This window comes from Phoxinus phoxinus (genome assembly GCF_949152265.1).
Source record: "Phoxinus phoxinus genome assembly, chromosome: 24".
NCBI lineage: Eukaryota > Metazoa > Chordata > Actinopteri > Cypriniformes > Leuciscidae > Phoxinus > Phoxinus phoxinus.
In genome coordinates, this window is record NC_136899.1 from 10,932,867 (window position 1) to 10,954,746 (window position 21,880).

The window sequence follows — 21,880 nt, forward strand, 5'->3', positions numbered from 1 at the left end:
GTTTTTAGTCCTGTTTTGTCATCCTCCAATATGACTCAGTCTTATCAGGATCGTTTTTTTTTTATAAATGTTTATTTATTTTTGTTTTAGTTTTAGTTACGGTAATGAAAATTTTGTCATCTTTTACTCACCCTCATGTTGTTTTAAACCTGTATGAGTTTCTTTGTTCTGTTCAACCCAAAAGAGGATATTTTGAAGAATTTTGGTTTCTGGTTCAACATTGACTTTGCATAGTTATTCTGTTTCCTACTATATACAGGTTTAGAACAACTTGAGGGTGAGTAAATTACAGAACTTTAATTTTTGGGTGAACTAACCCTTTTAAATAAATTAAATGACTCTCAGTTCAGTGAGAAGTGAACAGCACGATTCAGTGAGTGTCGACTGATTGAGTCTGATTCAATTAGCTAACTCATCAGTTCGAGTCTGGTTTGTGAATCTACTTATCTAAAAGAACCGATTCATAAGAGTCAGTACGCGATTCGAAGATCGAATAGGTCGCGCTGCCGCAACGTCGCATATGCCTGGAAAAGATTTTCTGGACTAGACATTTTAGAATGATAGTGGTGAGTTTGAGTTAATAATAACATAATTTAACTCGAATCGAATTTACTACATTCTTCAGGTTTTTAAGTGATTACCAAACTTCATGAATAGCAGTATATGTGAGAAAGTGTCAAAAGGGCTCACGTGGCTCAGGAAGAGGGTTCGTTTTAAAATCGCAGAGCTAAAAGATTAGCTTAGCGTGATTTGATTCACTTATATGCTGGTTTAAAGGGTGAAAGCCAACATTCACTACAGGCTTATAAGTGGAGTTTGATTTGTGCTTTCTCCGGCCGGGTTTGTTTGAAGTGAGCTTCGGAGCTGAGTCAGAGTTACAGGTTAGGAAATGAGCTGAGGTGGAGTGTTGTCGTAAGATTAAAGACAGGAAAGAAAGGAGAGGAGTCACACATTTAACAACATGTGTAAGTCTTGCCTTATTTAAACCCCTGAAGAAGAAGAAAACACATGAGTGCATTTAGTGTATGTGAAAGAAAATATATGTGAGGATTGAATTTGAACTTCTGTAACAAAAATTTAATTAAAAATTTGAGTTAATTCAATGAAGGAAATTGTTTAATCAACATAAACTCAAAATACTATGCAATCTGAACCACATAAATTATCTAAGTTGATTTAACAAAAAAAGTTATAAATCTAAAACATTTTTTTTCAATGCCATGAGAACTAGAGGTAGCAGCTATTACATATTCACATTAGATAGCTGCCAGGAAATGAAAGAAAATAAATAAATAAAATACAGGGGGGATTTACATATAATTGAAAGTCATTTTTAAAATGTGAAAAATTGGGTTTGCATTGAGCCCACTTCTTTTTATGTATATGGTATTTTCCTAACAAAATAAATAACTATATTTGTGTAATATGTTGTTCTTTACATTCCAAATTGTCATTATGAGTATAAAAAAGCACATCAAATACACACATTTCTAGTTTCTTTTTTTTTTGTGCACACATCTGAAATATTAAACTTAAATATTTCCAAAGCAAGCTTTAGCAGGATAAATCCTGTGAATTTTTTTGCAAGGCACTTCCTGACTTAAATAGATGTTTAAAATTAATTATGGGAGTGATGACTAGATATTATTGAGAATAATATGAGTTTGTTTAAGTCTTAATAAAACTGTAAGGGTGTGTGTGACCCCTGTAACCTCAATCAGTTCAATGATCCCTCATTGCTAGTAAGTCCACACCCATGTCTCTGAATAAGAGCCAGCTCTGTCCAGCTCCACTGCCTCCAATATGGGGAATCCATTCCTGTTCCACCTCAGCAAGAACCACATGGATCCATTTCAACTCCGTCCAAGGACTCCCCGAACGTTAGTCTGACCTTAAAGTTTCCATTTAACATGCCAATAACACAGACAGACTTTACTAACAACAGCAATTATTGAGTTTTTTGTTTGTTTGTATATTATAATTGTAAGCAGCCATTTTCTGGGTGGAAAGTTTGACTAGTGTTGTGCTGTTAAATGTGTTTAAAGACACCTGTGCTTTCTAACAAGATCAACTAAACTATGAAGATCTATTTGTGTTTAGCAGTTTCAAGTAATATTTCTTTAAATTCAACTCTCAAATTCTCATTTGTGTACTGTTGAATGTAATCAAATATTACTAACTAAACACAACTGTCCTCACTTTAAAAAGTGATCGACTTATCTTAACAAAGTGAGGAAACCTGTTAGCCTTTAAATTATTAAGCAAATAAACTTGAAGGTGACAATTACACACAACTTAATTTTTTCAATTACGATTATTTACTTAATAATTTTAAGACAATGGGTTTTCTCACTTTTTTAAGTTAATTCAACTGATGAGTTTTTACACTGCTGGGGCCTTATGTTTAAAACTTTTGCATGCACACAATTAAACTAATAAAGGCACAATTTACGTTTTCAGATCTGTGATGTCTGATGTCATCAATTCAATGACATAGGGTGAGTTCTGATTCAACTGTCATTTGATACAACATTTTTAAACGTTGCAGCTATATTTTTAGTTTTGTTCAAGGTGTTTAAAACAAGTTTTTTTTAATAAAGGTAAAATAAGTGGTCGGATATTTATTATAAAATCTCACATCATACATATAATATTTGTCATTTTAACAACCGTTTTCACTAGTAAGTTGATGATTTCTATCATTGTAGAAAATGTAACGCACAGCCTGTTAACATCTCTCTGTTAGACATGTTAACAGCCTATAAATGTCTTTTTGAACTGGCAGCACTTCATCTTTCAACAACTGGAAGAATCTGACCAATTTGATTCATATTAATTGTATGTTGACAGCCGGCGGAACTTACTGTCATTCATCATTTTCTATTTTATCAGTATCTCCTTCAGAGAGACAAGCAAAAACGACTTTTACTTTGACTGCAAGACTACAATTACTTTGGAAGGAAATTAATCAGCATATTAGACTGATTTCTGAAGGATCATGTGACACTGAAGACTGGAGTAACATTGCTGAAAATTCAGCTTTGACATCACAGGAATACATAATTTAAATAAATATTGAACATTTTAAATTGTAATAATAGTTCACAATATTAGTTTTTACTGCATTTTTGATCAAATTAATGCAGCCTTGGTGAGCATAAGAGACTTCTTTCAACAACATTAAAAAAATAATTGCGACCCCAAACTTTTGAACAGTATATAATTTATAGCTGTTCAATCATGACGTCACACCAGGGTGATTCAGCATGTGTTCCAGTATCTATATCTATCCTAATGATTTAAAAGAAATATGAGTGCATGGGCATAAGGTTTTGACTAACTGTCTTTCTGTAATTGCAAACACTTAGCATGGAAACTATGCAAAGATTTATGCACGCAGCCCCTGGTCTCGGTTTCATCATGAGTGTTGAGAGTGATGAAAGTCTGAGCACTTAAAGTCCATGTGTAACAGGAGCACTCTGGTTTAATTTAGCTATGGCAGTCTTGCAAACAGGTCCTGCACGTCTTCATTTGAGACGCCACACATACCGCTGACAGCAGCACTCAGCATCTCTAACAAACAACCCAGTGACACTTCACAGTCTCTAAAAATATTTATTATTATTATTAATATATTTTATGTAAAAGACACATCGCACCCTGCTTTTAGAGAGAGAGGCACATTCACTCAAATACTCATTCAGTTCCACAAACCCACATGTATCGTACACAAAAATAGATCTGATGTGCATGTCAAGTTGCCCACAGATACATATACAGTCGGGGGAAAAAGGACATGCTCCCTGTCAAGACTTATTACTTTTCTTATAAAGGTACATGGAGAAACCATCTTGTCAAAATTGAAATGGATAGTTCACCCAAAAAAAAGAAAATCCAAACCTGAATGAATTTCTTTCATCTGTGGAACACGAGATTTTCTAAAGAACTGTTTTTGTCCATATAATGAAAGTCAATGGGGTCCAAAACAACCACATTTCATCAGTTATATTTCAGCTAGATCTAATTTTCATTTAAGTTTATTAAGTTAAATTTTTTATTTAATATTTATATTTTAATTTATTTCAGATTTTTTTATTAACTATAACAACTCGGACTTTCATTGTATCGGACAAAAAACAACAAAAAAGACCTTTTAAACATCTTCTTTTGTGTTCCGCAGAAGAAAGTCATGCATTTTTTGAGTCAACTATTGTTTTAACTTTCAACTTTTCAAGCCAGCTAACTTAAAATGGTGATTTTTTTCAATCGCAGCGTTTCATTTCATTATGATTTTTCTGCCAGTTTGAGATCTAATGCTGGCGTTTTCAAGTTCAGACGGGTGATGGCCTTCTGCTGAAGGAGTCTGGGACTTTTCTTTCTGCGCTAAACTGCTGCCATTGAGCGTGCTGAAAGAGACCCACTTCAAATGAAATGCCCTGGAACACTTTTGGTGCTCCTCGAGTGTACCTTATGCTAAAAGAGGGGAGGAAAAGTGGCACACATACACAGTCCTTTCACAAGGCAGAGACTTAGTGAAGGGGAACAGTTGGCAGACAGTTTTTACTGCGTAATTGACCTTCGCACATTGCTTTCCAAACACAGGCCTATATTTTTGTATATTTTCTATTCTGTTCCTTGGCAATGCGAAAACGCAAACTTTGGTTCTGCAGAATGTGAGTGTGTATATGTGAAAATGTAAGTGAGTGTGTCTGTGTTGCAGTGGGTGGAGCGTCACAGTCTGTGTCCTGTGTTCACTTCATTAGATTTTAAGCATCCAATAGGGAGCCAGGACTGTTTTTCACATTACAGCACCTGTGATTTCCATTACACACAACATATAGTGCACTACACACACACATATTCACATACTGCATCCCATAAACCAACACACCTACAGTCACGTACAGAGTGGCTTAGCACGGTTATACAACACAAATATACATTGCATATGTACACACACACACGCTTCATTTACAACGGCACCGTTAGTAACTTAAGGCACGTTACACACACTTCCAGCCATTTTTATTAAGCACTGTGTCCTTTATATCACAGAACCAGTTTGAGAGTCTCGGCGCAAGTGTGTATTCATGCCAACGAACAGGCATTTTGTGCTCTGAATTGATTCATTGTGTTCTTCTTGTGACTTCAATTCAAATTGATGTCCTACGATGGTCCCATTGGCATTCACATGGTAATTGGAGGGTATTTCTGATCCCCAGACATACTGGCCACACTAGCCACGCTGGTTGGCGGAGGGTATGGAGACTGCAATGGGCGGTATCCCGCTTGAGTAGGGTCTAGGAAAGCTGGACCCGGAGAAACAGGGTGGGCGAAACCGATGTACTGAGGATGCAGGAACTGGCCTTGGTGAGGAAGAATTTGAGTGGCCTGCTGGCAGTTTAGCACTGAGAAGTTGGTGGGCATGTTCACGTACACGCTGGCGTCTGGTGGCAGGCAGCACGAGGCCTGGGCGCGTAGCATGGGGACGGGTGCAGGACGGGGAGCGGCGGGAGGCGCCGAAGAGCTGGAGGAGGTGGCCGTGCTCGATTGACGGGAGGACGAGCCTCGCGACGTACCCGTGCTGGCCATCATGGGAATCGTCTCGAGGACACGGGCGCTGCTGGACCCTCCTCCTGAGCCGCCACCTGATGTAAGCTCCTGTTTGGGACGTAGACAGCGGCAACAGCACACGGCAACGACGGAGCCCACCAGCACGAAAGCCACGAAGACCGAGCCAACGATCAGGAAGGGCACGTAGATGGGTACTGTAAGGCAGAAGCAAGAAAATTAGTTCTGAAGATGAAAGAAGGACTTAATGGGTTTGGAACGACAGGGTGAGTGATTAATGACAGAATTTTCTTTTTTGGGGAGAACCAACCCTTTAGGTAGCTTTTATAAATGTGCCTTTAAAAAAACATTACTGTTGTGCATCTTGAGACAAAATAATGGCACTGACATATTTTAGTGTCAGTGCAAGTTGCTTTCAGTTTAAACATCTCAAACATGCATTTTAGCCTGGGACTATCTTAAATCATATTTGTGGAACCGGGGGTAAGTCACATACTGTAAAACAGGGGTGCCCAATCCTGCTCGACTGTCCGGCACAGTTCATCTCCAACCCTAATCAAACACACCTGCCTTTCATTTTCAAGTGATCCTGAGAACCTTATTTGGTTGAATCAGGTGTTTGATTAGGGTTGGAGATGAACTGTGCAGGACAGTCAATCGGCAGGAGCAGGATTGGGCACCCCTGCTGTAAACTCACAGATTCAGGTGTCACAAAACTAAAGTACACCTCACCATAACGGTTCATTTCAAATAGAACATGAGTGAAAAAAGACTCGCAGTTCAGTGAGGGACTCCACTAAATAGAGTGCTAGACGTCATTTGGCTCTGCACTGAGCACCACTTGGGAATTTTTATGACTGACTTATTAAAACATAACCTGTTTGTGTTTATAAGAGACATTTGTTCGTAATTCGAACATCATGGCTCGTGCATATTCATCGCAGTGTAAAGGAAATAGACGATATCAGATTAAACCATGTATACTCGCACACAAAGCTTGTATAGATTTTAAATTATTGTCGCTGTTTCTATTTCTATCGCATTTGCAATCTGGAGTGCCTAGGAGGATGTTTAATGATCCAACCAAAAAGAACCAAGCCAAATATGGCTCAGCTCCCTGCCTTAGTGTTATTCTTTGGGAATTTGTTTGCCCTTTTTTGCCATCCATCAGTCAAAAATCTGAAAGAAAACAAGCCGCCCAAGATTTGAGGTACTGTTCATAAAGTTTTTTTTAAATGTGTGCTTGTAATACAACCTTTTATAATGTATTTAGGTCATCCAGCTGTATTCACTGCAATTGATACTAGAAAATGTAATGTTATAGTATCAGGCTTCCCAAATGACAAAAATCGAGAAAAGTGCTGGATGTGGTAGCACACTGGAGGACTTTGGGGAGTTTTGTTTGTGCATAGCCCTTGAGCAACGTTTTTCCGTCACTTTAGAAAGCCCATATCCGTTTTGAATTCCACTACGCATCCAAAGCAATTGTCCTTCCACAGCCATAAGGGAAGACTAGGATATCAGTAGTGTGACTGAGCTCCATGTAACTTTTACACCTTTAAAAATAACAATAAGCAAGTTTGAAGCCTAAAGTATTGCTGAACCTTGTTGATGTGTCACAATATTCCACACATGTGTATCTTTAAATCACAGAACAGAGCGCTCGCATGTTTCCACCCCGCTCACCCGGCCCATGTGAGATGAAGGGATTTGGAGAGAGAAGCAAAAATGAAAGACGAGATGTTGCACCAGTGATTTGTCCCCAGGGGTCCGGGGCCCCTCATTAACACTTATTAAGACAGTTTGATCTGCTCTAATCTCCTGCAACCAGCGGTGACCTCTCTGCCCTCACTGCCCGACCATGTGCATGCTTTTTCCAACAGGTACCTCTGCTTTATAGCTTAAGACAACTGATCACCTGGGGGAAGCTTTCAGCGTTTGTTAATGGACAACAAAATTGCATCTGCTCAGGATCTCTCACCCTCTGAAATTGAGTTGAATCGAATCATATATAATAGCCATGCAAACTGCCTTTTGATTTTACTCAACTTCAGCAATAACTTAAAAAAACAGCCATTGTTTAACAATTTATTACTACATTATTAAATCAAACATGATTGCTGAGCAAAAAATGACAGGGGAGTCATTTTTACAGGAGCTCTTTTGTGCTTTGGTAGTTATTACTATAACAGTGGAATTTTTCAGTAAATGACCTGAATTTTGGCAAGCTTTGAGTTTGCGTGCATGTTTTGAAAATCACTGCTTTTTTGGCAGTTGAAACATGAACACACACACCCCCCCCCCTTTTTTTTTTTTTACTCAGTATTCACAGTTACACATAAAATGTGTGTGGAAAAACAATAGAGAATCTGTTACTACAGGTTATTTCCATAGATTTATTGTTCCTGAGTGACATTACGCTTTTTCCTGTTATAATCCAAAGTGTGTTAGTGGTAACAAAAGGTGTCTAATGAGATGGACGGTGACACAGTCAAGCCAGGACTTTTTTCAATAGTTTTGTTAAAGCATGTAAAAAAAATTTTTTTTTCATTCTTTGTATCATTTAGATAAGCACATCCATTCAAAGTAACATTAAATCAAAAAGAGAAAGATAAAACTATGTAGGATCGTTGAAGTCAAATCAAGAATGTTATTAGTGGATCCAGCCAATGTATCAGTGAAGTTCACACACAGGACAACAGCAAGGCCCCCTCATGTCCTGAAAAGGTTTGGGCCCCCTTAACTTGAATTCACACCTGTTGCATTATTGTCCAAATGGAGCCAGGCCTTCAACTGCCAGACAAGCTCTGTCAAACTTCATAGCAGACCACCATTTCCTCTTGCTTTTCAGATATGCATCATTAGAAGTGTCTAAAAACCCTGTTTCTAATGTAAAGTCTTTATTTCACTGCTCTTTTTGTCTGTTGGGTTTGTCAATTTAGGCCTATGTATTATGTGTGAACAGTTTTCTCAGGACAAAGACAATGTTCCAACTCAGCGCAAGCTGTCACGTGTTTTGTTTTAAATGTTATAAATTCGAACAATTTATTAGTTAAAATATTTTTTTGCCAAAATAACGTTTTGGTATTTTTGTACGTTTTAATGTTTTTGTTGTTTTATTATTGTTTTACGGTTTTAATTCATCTGGAAAATCTATAATGTGCATTAGTTGCAGGTTTCATCATTGTGACAATTTACCCCATAGTGTGACAACAAGCCTTGTTATTTTGTTCAATAAACTGTTGCATTTTTAGGGTCAGTAACGATGGAATTATCCGAACCTATATAAAAATGGAGCTACTCTAAGAAATATTCACTGGACTAAATAGTGTGACAACTAGCCCCGGTGTCCCCAATGAGTGTGCACTTATTTTTAGTTCAGCTGAGGGGAAATTCAGGGACTCCATTTGAATTCAAAGTTTTTTAGCTCGCACAAAGGCAGAGGAAATGATGCACTGGCTTGGCTTTATGAACGAGGCTGTCACCACATCACACTGGGGATCCGGTCAAGTCTGAACTTGATCCTCGTGGGGAACCGGACGACTGGAGATCGCGCGCGCGTTACTGTGCTAACTCTAGCTAGGCCTATTTATAACTTCGCGCAGTACAATTTACCATTTGTGAGTGAGTGGACGGTTAGGTGCCAATTTGGATGCCAATTTAACTGCAGCTGTCAAAACCTGGATAGCAATGGAATTTAACCCTATATTTAGGGGCGAGAGTCGTTAATGATTCTGGTTCCGATTCCTTATTCATCCACTTCCGGATAATGATTCTTTCAGTAGGCTACTTTTAAGGAGGAACAAAAAATGCATTTACAGTCCTCAACAGTATATTAATATTATCAACTAAATGATATAATTTCAGATTTCAACAAAACGGCTATAAATTATTAGAAATAAATAAAACAATGATTTCTAAATAATCCAATATTTGGTATGGCTCCATTTGGACAATAATGCAACAGGTGTGAATTCAAGTTGAGGGGGCCCAAACCTTTTCAGGACATGAGGGGGCCTTGCTGTTGTCATGTATGTGAACTTCACTGATAAATTTGGCTGGATCCACTAATAACATTCTTGATTTGACTTCAACGATGCATTTTTTATTTATTTTTATATAATGCTACTTATTGGACACTTATAAAACGTATAATGTGTATCTTAACCCCTTATATATGCCGCCGGCGGACCCACAGCCATTACATATTTAAAACCGTAATATCCTATACTAAACCTAAACTAGGTTGATGAGCTCCTGCCTTCTGGTAGAAGGTACAGAATACCTAAAACTAGATTGAATCGGTATAAATACTCCTTCGTACCAGTTTCCACCAAAATTTTAAATCAAAATCTAAATTAAGTTGTGTGATGATTTGTATGAGATAGGCCTGAGGTATGTGCAATAACGCTGTGTGCTGTATTTTATCATTTTTAGCTATTATATTTGTGTATGTGTAGTTGTGTATTTATTCTATTTCTATGTGTATTTATTGTCTGTAACGGCAGCGATGGCACTTAGCACTTTTGAGTCCACAACAAATTTCCCCCAGGGGACAATAAAAGTATATTCTATTCTATTCTATTCTATTCTATTCTATTCTAATCTTGACAAACTATATATCATTTGAAAGCTTACAATCTCTAGTTTACATATTTGGTTTACATATTTTCATACTCCTAAGGCATGTTCAGACCTTTATTTTGAAGTGATGAACATAAAAAATCATGAAAGAATGGTAGAAACCTCAGTTTTTCAGTTCGAAAGATAGCATCCATTCAATTCTTTTAGAAAAAAAGGTCTGAAAATGTTTTGAATATAAAGAAAAAAATTATAGATTCACCATTTGTGATGTGGCAGCGAGCTATAATGCACATACGTGTTCTTTTTGTGTTTCTTAAAGGTTGAATTCATTTCAAAATCCGCCAATCTTCCAATACTACTTAATAGGATGTCTTAATAAATTATGGAAATTGTAAAAATAATGGTTCAGATCACTCAAACAACATATGGAAATGGAGGCACCCTTATATGGGCAGTATTGTCAACTAGTGAAAAAGTTTGGTACTGTGCCCAAACAAAATCTTACTGAAAGCTTATTTTTTGAGATATCAACCTAAAATTTGAAACACTTTGTTCAGATTTTTGGCTTTGATTTTTTGCATTTTTAGAGTGCACTAGGTTTTGAAAATATGTATTTTATATAAAATATTAATAATTAAATGTTTAACATTGTACATTTTCATAAACTCAAACTTCTATAACTTTATTCTGTTTAACTTTCTTAATTTATTTCACTTCTACAAAAATCTGCCAAATGTCTTCTTTAAAACAATACTTTTTTTGCCATAAATTACAACCATTTAAGTTCAGAATGTGCATTTTCATGTCTATTTAAAAAAAAAATATATATATAAATAAATATATATATAAATATATAAAATAATATATACAAAATATATATATACATATATAGCTATATATATATATATATATATATATATATATATATAGATGGGGGGGGGGGGGGGGGGATTTCGAGTCGGAAATGTCGAGTCCGATTAATTCAGTAACGGCTCCAACTGATTCAAAAGTGATTCATTAAAATGGCTTGTTCATAAGAGTCATTCGCTCGTGAATAATGGAGCTCGTTAAATAAGAAGCGCTTCGTGCAACCGCAGTTCTGCTTAGATTGATTCTTGGAGATAAACAGCCAAACAGAGCGTTTTTAACCTCATTTGAACACGAAACTCAACCCAACTAACTTTCTCATAGTGGAGCATTAACTCACAAAACGCCTGAGGGACACAACGAGTGGGTCGATATACACACTGCTGCTGCTCTGAATGCTATTGAATTAAACCATTTAAACTGAGCTGGAGTACAATTCGATTACACAGTAATTGCCTAATTTGTTTCAGACAGAGGAAGTTACTCTACCAGAAAACAATACAGATGTCGTCTCAGCTTACCTGCACCAGAGTTTTTGTCGTCCTTGTTCCCAGTGTTGGAGTCTTGTGCCTGTTTATCATTATCACACGAGCCCTGGTCCAGCCGAGCTTCAGTGCTGGAGCAGCAGTACCTGAGCTCGCACTTCCCGCAGCAGATGATGGCCTCGGCGCTGTCGAAGCGCTCCGGGCACTGAAAGCCGTCTCGCCACGCGCTCTGGGAGTCATGCCAGCCGTGACAGTACTCTCCACTCGCCTTCACGTTAATGATGGTCAAAAGTGTCAATACCACCGTGACGGCCATCGGGAATCCCGTGCATCCCCGCATCCTGTCACAAACCCGTGCAACGAAAACACTTCAGGTTTTGGTCAGGACCAGTTAAGTTAATGACTCGGCAAATAAAACTAATAAAACGAGGAGACGCTGTGAAAAGGAACCCAACTAACAACTTTGGAAATGTCATTGGGCAGAGAAATTCCGAGTTTAATTCAATAGATCCAGCAGAATTGCTCCACACAAGTATCCACTGTTACCGTCACAAGACTTCCAGTAGCTTTGTTTCGGATTGAATGTAGAGACGACACATATGAAAACGCATAACAGCCATAACCAATGGGGTTTTGTGCACATAAACCATAAATTCAGAATATCCCATATTCCTGTAAGAAACCTCCAGGACTTCAGACAAACTTTGCATCAATCCCGCTCTGGACGGATCTTCCTGTCGCCACTTCTCAAATGTCTTCCCCTGAGAGACGGAGCAACCAGCACTGACTTCACTTGTAATCCATACGCTCGATTCTTCAATGTGTTCTCACGAAATCTTTTTTTCTTCCCAGTCAAGGAAGTTTTTCCATATTAATCCATATCATGCTGTTTTCAGTTAAGTTTGGGGAGGTCCAGCTCAATAATATTTAAGAGTGCACTCAACTGCTCGTAGTCAGCTGTCAATATCTCAAGCAGGACAGCATAGTGAGGAATTGATAGACTGAGAGTGACCCACTGACAACTCTCCTTCATCCAGAGGGTAGCTGCTGCTACCCGTCAACCGGCGCATGCGCAGAGCCGTGCCTTAGATTAGAACTCTGACTTTTTGCTTCTCCGCCAGTTGCACAGTGCAAACAAGTGTCATTGTATGTTGGCGGGGGCCCCTGGGCGTTTGAGGAGCGGCTTCTGTGCGATGGGTGTTTAGCGGTGCCCGTGGGGATCTCCCTCAGCACAAAAGAGACGGAAACGCCGTATTGTAATGCATTTAGCTCGCCGGTGGCTCACATCCATTAGGGCCCGCAATTAGAACTAAAAGATCGCTTTCTGTGAATAAAAGGATACTATCAACAGCAGACGGGGGAGAAAATAATAATATATTAAAACAAATAATAAGTAATGTACAACGAACATGTTGCATAAACCGACATAATGAAAAATGTATAGGCTATATACAGCAAACGGACAGGAAAAATAAATATAAGAAATAATAAAATATATTTATTAATATATTAACACAAATAATACTCAGATAAATTATCAACAGTAGGCTAATGCAATCTTTTTTATCATAAATAAAGAGAAATAAGGATGGCACATTCATATATTTATTTATAGCCTAATAGCTCATTACATGTTCTTTACATTTGAACAAAGCGGGGTAGTTCACCCAAATATGAAAATTCTCTCATAGGTTTACTGCCCCTCAAGTTGCTCCAAACCTGTATGAATTTATTTTTTCTGCTGAACACAAAATAATATATTTTGAAGAATATGTGACTGATAAAAAACATTTATTTTAATTTCTATTAAAACACAAGAAGACCGTGTTCTTCGAAACTTCTACACAAGTGGCAAGCTTGCAGAGCTAAATATGTCATTTGAAACAATGGGAATTTTAAGGCGACAGCGCACTCTGGTGGACAAATATGAAGTATTTCAGGAAAGTAATAAAATATTAAAACGGATCAAACAAAGACAACATTTAACCTATCTATATTTAGCTTCTTATGGTATTTCCTTACCTTTATTTTATTTATTTATTTATAAATATTCTAGTCTTTAAGAAACAAAATTAACCTATGTTATTTTATAGCCATAGAGCACGGGGACTTTTATTTTAAACTGTGTTGTAGCGGTGCTTTTAAATGTGTCCCGATTTCCCGCTTCCTCTATCCTGTTACTACAACACCAACGAAAACAAACGGTAAAATCTTTGTCCGTTAAATTTCTGTCAGTTTTAGTTAAAATAAGTATATCAGTACCAAGCCAACCTGTGTCGGTAATTCATTATAGCACGATTAGCTAACGTTAGCAGTTAGCCAGGATGTGTTTGAATTTTTAGCATGTATGTGGCAAATAATGAATAGATAAGCTTCATAATTCGTAAAGATACTGGGTTTTTTTTAAATAATAACAATAATTTCCATAACGCTCACTGTTCTGCACATACAGAAAACTATTCCTGTTCAAGTGCAGACTTTATCATTAGGTAAACACGGCGTATAATATGTTTTGTTTCAATAGGTGACTGTCTGTTACTGTGAGATGTCTTTAGTGCGAATGAACCGTCCTTTATATGGTGTGGGTAAAAGACCAGTGCGAACCAAGAAGGTGTCTGCACCAAAGAAAGAATGGGTGGTGAGAAAACTTCATGCAACCAGTTACACGTTTAAACCCTCCTTCTTCTTCTTCTTCTTCTTCTTCTTTCTTTTTTTTTGGAAGTGGTGCCTTTTAATTTCTCTCTTTTCCTTTTCTTTTAGGACACAGTCAATGATCTTTCATTGCATAAAGCCACACCGGAGGAACTGGTAAGTTTACTGTTAAAGCATGTATGTTTTTCTTATGCATTTATTAATATATCTTTTATCCTTACATTGATCTCCTCTCAGGCCCGACGTCATGAGATGCACAGATCTCAGAATAAAGTTGTGGCACAGTGGGAATTAAGAGAAAAAGCTCTCGCTCGCAGACGGAGGAAAAACCATCCCTCCAGCCCTCCAGGACTTGATAGAGCCCGACTCAACATCATCAGAGAGGTGCGTATGGGTCACTGACCGCTCGCAGAATTAATCTTATAACTACACTAACAACAGCAGGAAAGAAATGTAACATGTTTTAGCCCTATATACTGTATCATATTTTACATGCAGATTCCTATTAGATTTCTATTCTATACTTATTGAATTTTTATTTCTATAAGTTATCGATGGAATGATGAAAACATGACTGAAAAAACTCATGGACACAATCTATCTACTACATGCCTTCTCTAAGTCTTATTGACAGTTTTTGGTTTAAAACTAAAAGGCCTTTTTATTATAATTGTAAAAACGTCCACCTTCAAGTTGTTGTCTTTTTGATGGGAAATCTTTAGTGATTTTTATAAACTAAATGTAAGAATAACTTGTAGCCTATGTTCGTTGTTCGTAATAATTCAAGATGAACACTTACTGGACTGAAGCAACTTCGGTTTACTTAATTATCCATCCATCCATACAAAAAAATCATGTTAAAACATGAGTATCAAAAATTATTCATCAGGCTTTTTTGATGAATGTTTATTTCTACTCTCAGTTTATTGTATTAATCTCTCAATCATCGTTGCATTGCATTATATGTTTTTCCCCCACAATACAACATACAGAGCTTTGATCATAAAACAAATAATTTAATTATCATCATTTAAGACATATTATTGGGAGATATGGAGTTAAATAAAATTTTACTTTTTGGGCATATACTGTAAATATCAGCAACTGCACCAAACTTTTTTTCTAGTTTGGCCTCTGAATAAAACAAAAATTTTTTCATACTCTAGTATGAACTCCACATAAAAGCCTGATGTATCAGATATGATACCCAACAAAAACACACATGCAAACTTATAAAAATCTATATATATCCATTAAAAAAAAAAAAATTCTGTCCATTATTTCATATGTCAGGGTTAAAACAAAGCTCATACTAACATTTTGTTTCCACCATTTTACATATCAGATCACAAAAAGATTACGAAAATCTATTTGTTTAGGTGTTTTCAGATCAGTGTCAGTTGCAGGATGTCATTGCACGATCAGACAGAGCTTTGGCTGTGGTGAAAGACCTGTTTGGTGATGCACCCCGTCGACGTACAGGTAGTCCATTCTTGTGATGTGCCATTATCTGATCAAACAAGTATTATGTACATATACAAGCTCATACATTTTTGTTCTAGGCTTCCCCACCATTACCGTGGCACCTGACTGTGAGTCTGACTCTGAGCTTCCTGTTCATCGAAGACCTGATCCTCCAACCCAGCTGTCATTACTCAGCCAGTCTATGATGGATCAGCAGGTACTGCCGCACAAGCACCGCCTACAGCTTTTACTCTGTAATCAAACTAGGGCTGTTATGATTCCTCGATTAAAATTAGAGTACTTGATTTAAAAAAATATTTTCTAGGCCCTGAATGATTTGGAGGAGTGTGAAGAGGATCATGATGAAGTCCATGATTCCTCGGTGCACCTCAGCTCTATGATGCACAGGTGTGAAGGACTGTTCATATCTCCTCGATAAACAACTTCTAATGCTGTTTTGATTGTCTTTAACGTGCCTTTTTTTTTCTTTTTTCTTTTGATGCTTGTTTTCAGGAAGAGAAATCAGAAATCAAAGTCCTTTCCATGGGGTTCAGACCACCCGGAGCAAGACCTACCCCAGACACCATGTAATACTGGAGTCCGAGAAGATCAGGCAGGTAATGAAGACATGAGCCACTTTATATAATTTCAGGTTAGATGTGATGTCACCTTGATGTCATGTTGATCTTTGTTGTTTTATTTTAAACATCTATGCTCCTTTTGCCCAGCCCTCAATGCCACAGTGGCTGTACAGCGTGTAAAAGCCAGACAGACTCATCCTGATGTAAACCAGTCTACCTCACTAGTCAACCAGGTTCTGAACCCAGAGCCTGTTTCCTCTCAACCAGGTAGGACACTGTTATCAGACACTATTTTTTAAGTATATAAGATCATTTGAACGGTACTATACTACCATTCAACGGTTTGGGGGTGTTTTTAATCATTTTATTCAGAAAGGATGCATCATATTGCTCAAAAGTCACAGTAAAGACTTTTATGATACAAAAGATTTCATATATCTCTGAAAAATGTATCAGTGTTTGCATAATATTAATATTAAGCAGCACAGCTGTTTTTAATATTGGTTATAATAAAAAAGTTTCTTGAGCATGAATTCTGTATTTTATCAGCAAAATAGAAATGTATAAAATATTTTAATTTTTTTTAAAGATTTGTAATAATTAACAATATCACTGAAAGAAACTTAAAAAAAAAATGTTTAAAGACCCCAAACTTTTGTGTGTGTGTATGTGTGTGTGTGTGTGTGTGTGTGTGTGTGTGTGTGTGTGTAAACATACACATAGGCTATATACACATTCACGTAATTTGAATATTCTAATTTAAATATGAACTTTTATGTTAACTGTTTTATATTAATGTACGGTATATTAAATATTATTGTTATTATTATATATACAATTCTACAGTTAAACATTCTAGATTAAATGGCAATAACTGCATTTCATCCAGATAAACCTCGTTTATTTGTTTGTTTGTTTTTTCAGTGAAGAGAAAGTCAGTTCAAGCCAATAGGGGGCGCTCAGGGCATACTTCTGTCCTGAATGGTTCAGGGTTGAGCTCTCTGTCAGGAAACCAGTCCAGTATGGAGCTTCTGCAGAGTATGCTTGAGCAAGTGGAGACTGAGCTGGACTCTCTAGACCACCAGAGGCCCATGAGCTCGGAAGCCAGACCGCAGCAAGAGAGACAGGGCCTCACCGGCTTCTCTGTGGCTCTAGTGGCAACACTTGGACGTCTAGCCAGACATATCAGAAAAGTGAGGCCACACACAAGAGAAATCCAAAAGTTGTTTTGAAATCGTTCAGTCGAGTCAATTCCTCATTGACATCACTTGCACACAGAGAGAAGAGGAGGCTCTGAGAGAGGCAGAGGAGAGAAGGCAGCTAGAGGAAGAGGTGAAGGAGCAGAGGGCTCTTATTGACGCCCTGACTGTGGAGTCACTAACACTGAGGGAAGAGAGCGCCACCCTGCAGGTGAACTATTTGTCTTTATTATCCAGATATTATTTGCTGGTTTGTCCGTTCAGATGCCATTGCTTCTTGTTGCTTCCATACAGACGAGGCTGCAACAGCAGATATCTGAACTAGAGCAGCGTCTAGATGCTGTAGTCCTGGTGGTGGGAAGACCAGATTCTGCTGAACCACACACAACAGTTCAAATCACAGACAACACAGCTCAAAGTAAGTATCACAAACTGTAGATCAACCTATCAGGCACTGTTTTGAAGTATCTTACCATCGATTATTATTTGATCCGGATTGGTTATCTTGAGTATGTATCTGAACAGTGATTTATGAGGAGTATGTTGTGTTCTATAGAAAGCAGCAATCTGGAGTCTGGCTGTACTGAAAAGGATCTACAACAACAGGACTTTGTCTCCGCAGCTGTTCTGCTCTCTCCTCCTCGCCAAAGAGATGGTCTGCCTCCCGCTGGTCAGTCTGAAGTGCACAAAGATCCCTCTTTCTGTCAATTTACACCAACTAGTGTTTAGGGCTTAAAACCAACGAAAACATCACTATTCTTTTGTTCATACTTATTCTTACAGTTCAAACTTAACATTATGGAATCCCCACAAAAATCCCCATTTTGACTTTGAAAAGAGGTTCCATACATAAGAATTTGAACAATTTCAGCAGTGCCCACCTAGCAACCATTCTGAATCCCCTAGCAACCCCCTTGAAAAATACTCCTTAGTGATGAATTTGCTACTAGGTTAAAAAAAAAATCAGAAAAAGAAAAATGACTTGAGAAACCACTCAATCACCTTAGCATGATGGTGGTGGGTTTGCATGAGCAAAATAACTATTTTTTTCAGGGGGAAAAAGACAGGCGTGTTGTGCAGGTGTGCTTTCTATAACTTTATCAACTATGACATTTTAATGATTAAGCAGCAAGAGTTTTAAGGTTAAAACCATATGTATTTGGGTCTTAGGAAGTCACTCACTTTTTCTCTTTTTTGAAAGTTTAAGTTTAACGACTCATGAATGTGAGTATGACTCACCAGTATTTTTTCTTACTTCTCCCAGTGTGTCGTCCACATTCACACGCAACCTCACTTCCCTACAGTGGCTCCTATTCAGCTACAGGAAGCCAGGGTTCACTTGAGGACTTCGACATCTCCATCTCTCCTTCCTCCTTTGCCAGCCTACCACGGCCCACTACTCTGCTGGACGATCTCTCACAGGACGCCATGCTAGGGGAGATCGCCGAACTGACCCGTCAGAACGCAGCGATCCGGGCCCAGTTGGGGCAGCACCGTCCGTCTCCTACTGGAGCTTCAGTATCAAGGGAGCACAGCGCAGACCGGCTGTCCTCAACAAATTCTGTGGTTAGACAAGTGTCGCCCTCTACTGAGCCACAGCACACACAGCAGGTTAGTTGCATATTGTGGAATTGGTGTAAGGTGTCTTTTTTTCATGTTAATTATCTCTCAATTTTGTTTCTCATAATTGTGCCTTTACATCTCACAATTGTGACACAACTGTTCAAAAGTTTGTGGTCAATAAGATTTTTACAAATGTTTTTGAAAGAAGTCTCTAAAGCCGCGTTTCCACCGAAATTACCCGGAACAATTTGTCCCAGGAACTTTTTTCCCAGGAACTTTTTTTGCCCCAGACCGGTTGCTTTCTGCGTTTACACCGCGGTCTAAAGTACCGGGAAGATTATAAACTGCGCGCGACGGCTCCTCCCAGTCTGCGACGCACATTAATCAGTTTTGAGCGCCACATTTATAACAAGTATGGAGGAGATTCAAACTGTGCTGCAGTTGTTTGTGATGTATTGCGGACATTGACCGTGAGATGGCTGGGACGAACGCGCAGAAAATTTCCTGTTACACAAATACGCGTAATAAAGCCTGTACCTCGTCGTCGGTCCAGTGTTTTTTTATAATTAAATTCCATATTTGCAGACAGACAACTCTTAATGCATGAAGCCACGAACCGCAATAGATTTTTAAAAATGCCGGTTAAAATAGAATGCTGCGTGGAGTCCTCCAGTCAATATGCGGCGTGAACACAACCAATCAGCACGTTCAGCGCACAAGTCCCACCCCCGAAAGTTCCTGAACTTTGAAAAAGTACTACCTCGCCAGCAGGGACTTTCTGAGGGGGAAATATTTACCTGGAACTTCATTTAGACCCTGGTTCCTGCGGTGTAAACACACCGAGTACCAGCCCAAAGTTCCTAGTTCCTGGGGAAAGTTCCCACGGTGGAAACGCGGCTTAATGCTCACCAAGGGTGCATTTATTTGATCAAAAATACAGTAAAGACAGTAATATTGAAAAATAGTATAACAATTTAAAGAATTAAAAAATGTTGCCCTGTTTCCAGCATTATGAATCCAGTTTTCAGTGTCACATGATCCTTTAGAAATTATTCTAACTTGCTGATTTAGCTCCAGAAAGTGCTTTGTTACTATTATTTTAAACATTTGTGCTTCTTAATATTTTTGTGGAAACAGTGATGCATTAATTCATCAAGGATTCTTTGAATTTAAAGTTTAAACAGCATTTATTTGAAATTGAAATCTTTTTTTTAACATTATAAATGCCTTTTACTGTCACTTTTGAATAATTTACCAAAACACATTTGCCAAGATTTCTCATAATTGTACCATTTTATCTCAATTTACTTTTCATAATTGTGGAGATATGAAGGCACAATTAAGAGCAATAGTCGCAATGTCCACAATTGCATATTTATACTAATATATATATATATATATATGACCTCATTCTAAAACATTACTGAAGAACCATGTTGCTTGGAAGAATTTTTGTTGTTGTTGTTGCTGTGTGTTTATTTTAGGAAATCTTGCTAGGAATATGTAGTAACCATTTTATAAAAGCAATACTTCTTGGGGCTTATTGCTTTATTCTAAACCTTTTCACAATTACTCTTGAGGTGGATAGAGCTTCCATAGTACAAAGTGAGTTTGAAAGTGGTAGTTTCTTACATTGACATCTTTTTTTGTTCAGTCTGTTTGTGTAGAGAGAGCCTCAACAATGGAGATAGAACAAAAACTGCAGGAGCTGAACCGTCAAAGTGCCGAAGCAAGAGCTAGACTACTAGAACTCATTGAACAACAGAAGCAGAGCACCTCCCTCAGAGTTTCCCCTGCCATTTCCCCAGTACCTCCTCACTCCAGCAGCACTCATACAGGTGTGTGTGTCTTTAAATTATGCTTACATCATCCCTCAACCTTCAAAATGAGATATATATGATGGCTATTGATGTCTTACAGTTCTTAGGGGGTTTACTCCAGAGCAATTTGTAACACTTCCTGACAGAAGCCATTCACCACAACCCAGTGCAAGCAGTCGAAGGTGAGTTATGAAAAGCAAAGAGCAGATTTGATTGTAAGATTTGATGTATTCAACTTGGACTCTGAAAAGCGGTTTAACTGTACCTGTATAATTACAAGGCAAATTCCAAATTGGTGTGTTGCTTTTTACACCAAGCTAAGTGACATATCTAATGCTCGTTTCTTAGGTCAGCGGGAAGAGGCTCACCACAAAGTTTAGATAGTGTGGAAATCCAGAGCATTGAGAATCAAGTATGTATGAGATATATTTTTTTATGCACATATAACCATCTATATGTAGTTGTTTTCTATCAATAACAAGTTATTCATTTTATATATTCATGCTTGGAAACTTGTCTTTTATTTCTGACAGGTGGAAAAGCTTAAAAGAGAGGGGTGGTTTGCTTTGTCATCTCATATCAAGTGACTTGAGGAATATCGTCTATGCATAATAGCATTCCAAATAAATTTGACATCCCTAGTTTGGTTTTAATCACATCCTGGCTGCACCCGTGTAATGCTCGCGTTAAGATTCTGTGATGCATTGTGGGCCTGCCTATGCATAGGAACTTGCACAAGGTAACAGGTGTTTGTGTCATCAGATAGATAAATAAACACTAGATGACTTCAGTCTTTTTTTATATGAAGTATTTTCAATATCAGTATGCATGTAGACAATCTTGACTGACTTTTTAACTTTATTTAATGCTTTGTTTTTATTGTTTTTAAATAAGTGCACAATGCCACAATAAATTTTAGATAATTAAATGCTTTATTGTTGGTTTTGTATTTCACATTTTATAGGCATTATTTTTCTGATTTTGAGGACATTACAAAAAGCAAAGCGGTCAAAAATGTAACAAAACCAATAGGAATCGACATTTCAGAATTTCATTGAATATTCAAGCAACTTTTAGTTTGTAACACTGGTATG

General features: G+C 37.7%; 2 protein-coding genes across 4 annotated transcripts; one reads left to right on the plus strand and one right to left on the minus strand.

The window, feature by feature from the left end:
- Positions 1–390: 390 nt before the first annotated feature.
- On the plus strand, positions 391–21,719 carry spice1 (spindle and centriole associated protein 1). Of its 3 annotated transcripts, XM_079602081.1 has the most exons (21): positions 391–566; positions 1,744–1,880; positions 2,461–2,498; positions 5,223–5,837; positions 14,032–14,145; positions 14,268–14,315; positions 14,397–14,543; positions 15,539–15,641; positions 15,722–15,840; positions 15,949–16,031; positions 16,137–16,240; positions 16,352–16,471; positions 17,129–17,397; positions 17,483–17,614; positions 17,698–17,821; positions 17,960–18,073; positions 18,668–19,014; positions 20,621–20,804; positions 20,887–20,968; positions 21,135–21,198; positions 21,320–21,719. In XM_079602081.1, the coding sequence occupies exons 5-21, from the start codon at positions 14,053–14,055 to the stop codon at positions 21,371–21,373; spliced, it is 2,187 nt and encodes a 728-aa protein (XP_079458207.1). In that variant the 5' UTR covers positions 391–566; positions 1,744–1,880; positions 2,461–2,498; positions 5,223–5,837; positions 14,032–14,052; the 3' UTR covers positions 21,374–21,719. The 3 variants fall into 3 exon arrangements, with proteins under 3 accessions (XP_079458207.1, XP_079458208.1, XP_079458206.1); XM_079602082.1 differs by lacking the exons at positions 391–566; positions 1,744–1,880; positions 2,461–2,498; positions 5,223–5,837 and adding an exon at positions 11,202–12,302; XM_079602080.1 differs by lacking the exons at positions 391–566; positions 1,744–1,880; positions 2,461–2,498; positions 5,223–5,837 and adding an exon at positions 13,627–13,711.
- Positions 4,084–12,298, minus strand: shisa2b (shisa family member 2b). The gene is made up of 2 exons (XM_079602083.1): positions 11,544–12,298; positions 4,084–5,768 (listed from the first exon to the last, which is right to left on the minus strand). The coding sequence occupies exons 1-2, from the start codon at positions 11,845–11,847 to the stop codon at positions 5,188–5,190; spliced, it is 885 nt and encodes a 294-aa protein (XP_079458209.1). The 5' UTR covers positions 11,848–12,298; the 3' UTR covers positions 4,084–5,187.
- Positions 21,720–21,880: the final 161 nt, after the last annotated feature.

Excerpts from the sequence above, each read along its gene's own strand:
- spice1 (XM_079602081.1), top strand. The coding sequence starts at position 14,053 with ATGTCTTTAGTGCGAATGAACCGTCCTTTATATGGTGTGGGTAAAAGA. Across the intron at positions 17,822-17,959 it reads CACAGACAACACAGCTCAAA|AAAGCAGCAATCTGGAGTCT; the intron begins GTAAGTATCACA and ends TGTGTTCTATAG. Across the intron at positions 21,199-21,319 it reads TCCAGAGCATTGAGAATCAA|GTGGAAAAGCTTAAAAGAGA; the intron begins GTATGTATGAGA and ends TATTTCTGACAG.
- shisa2b (XM_079602083.1), bottom strand. The coding sequence starts at position 11,847 with ATGCGGGGATGCACGGGATTCCCGATGGCCGTCACGGTGGTATTGACA. Across the intron at positions 5,769-11,543 it reads CGACAAAAACTCTGGTGCAG|TACCCATCTACGTGCCCTTC; the intron begins GTAAGCTGAGAC and ends TCTGCCTTACAG.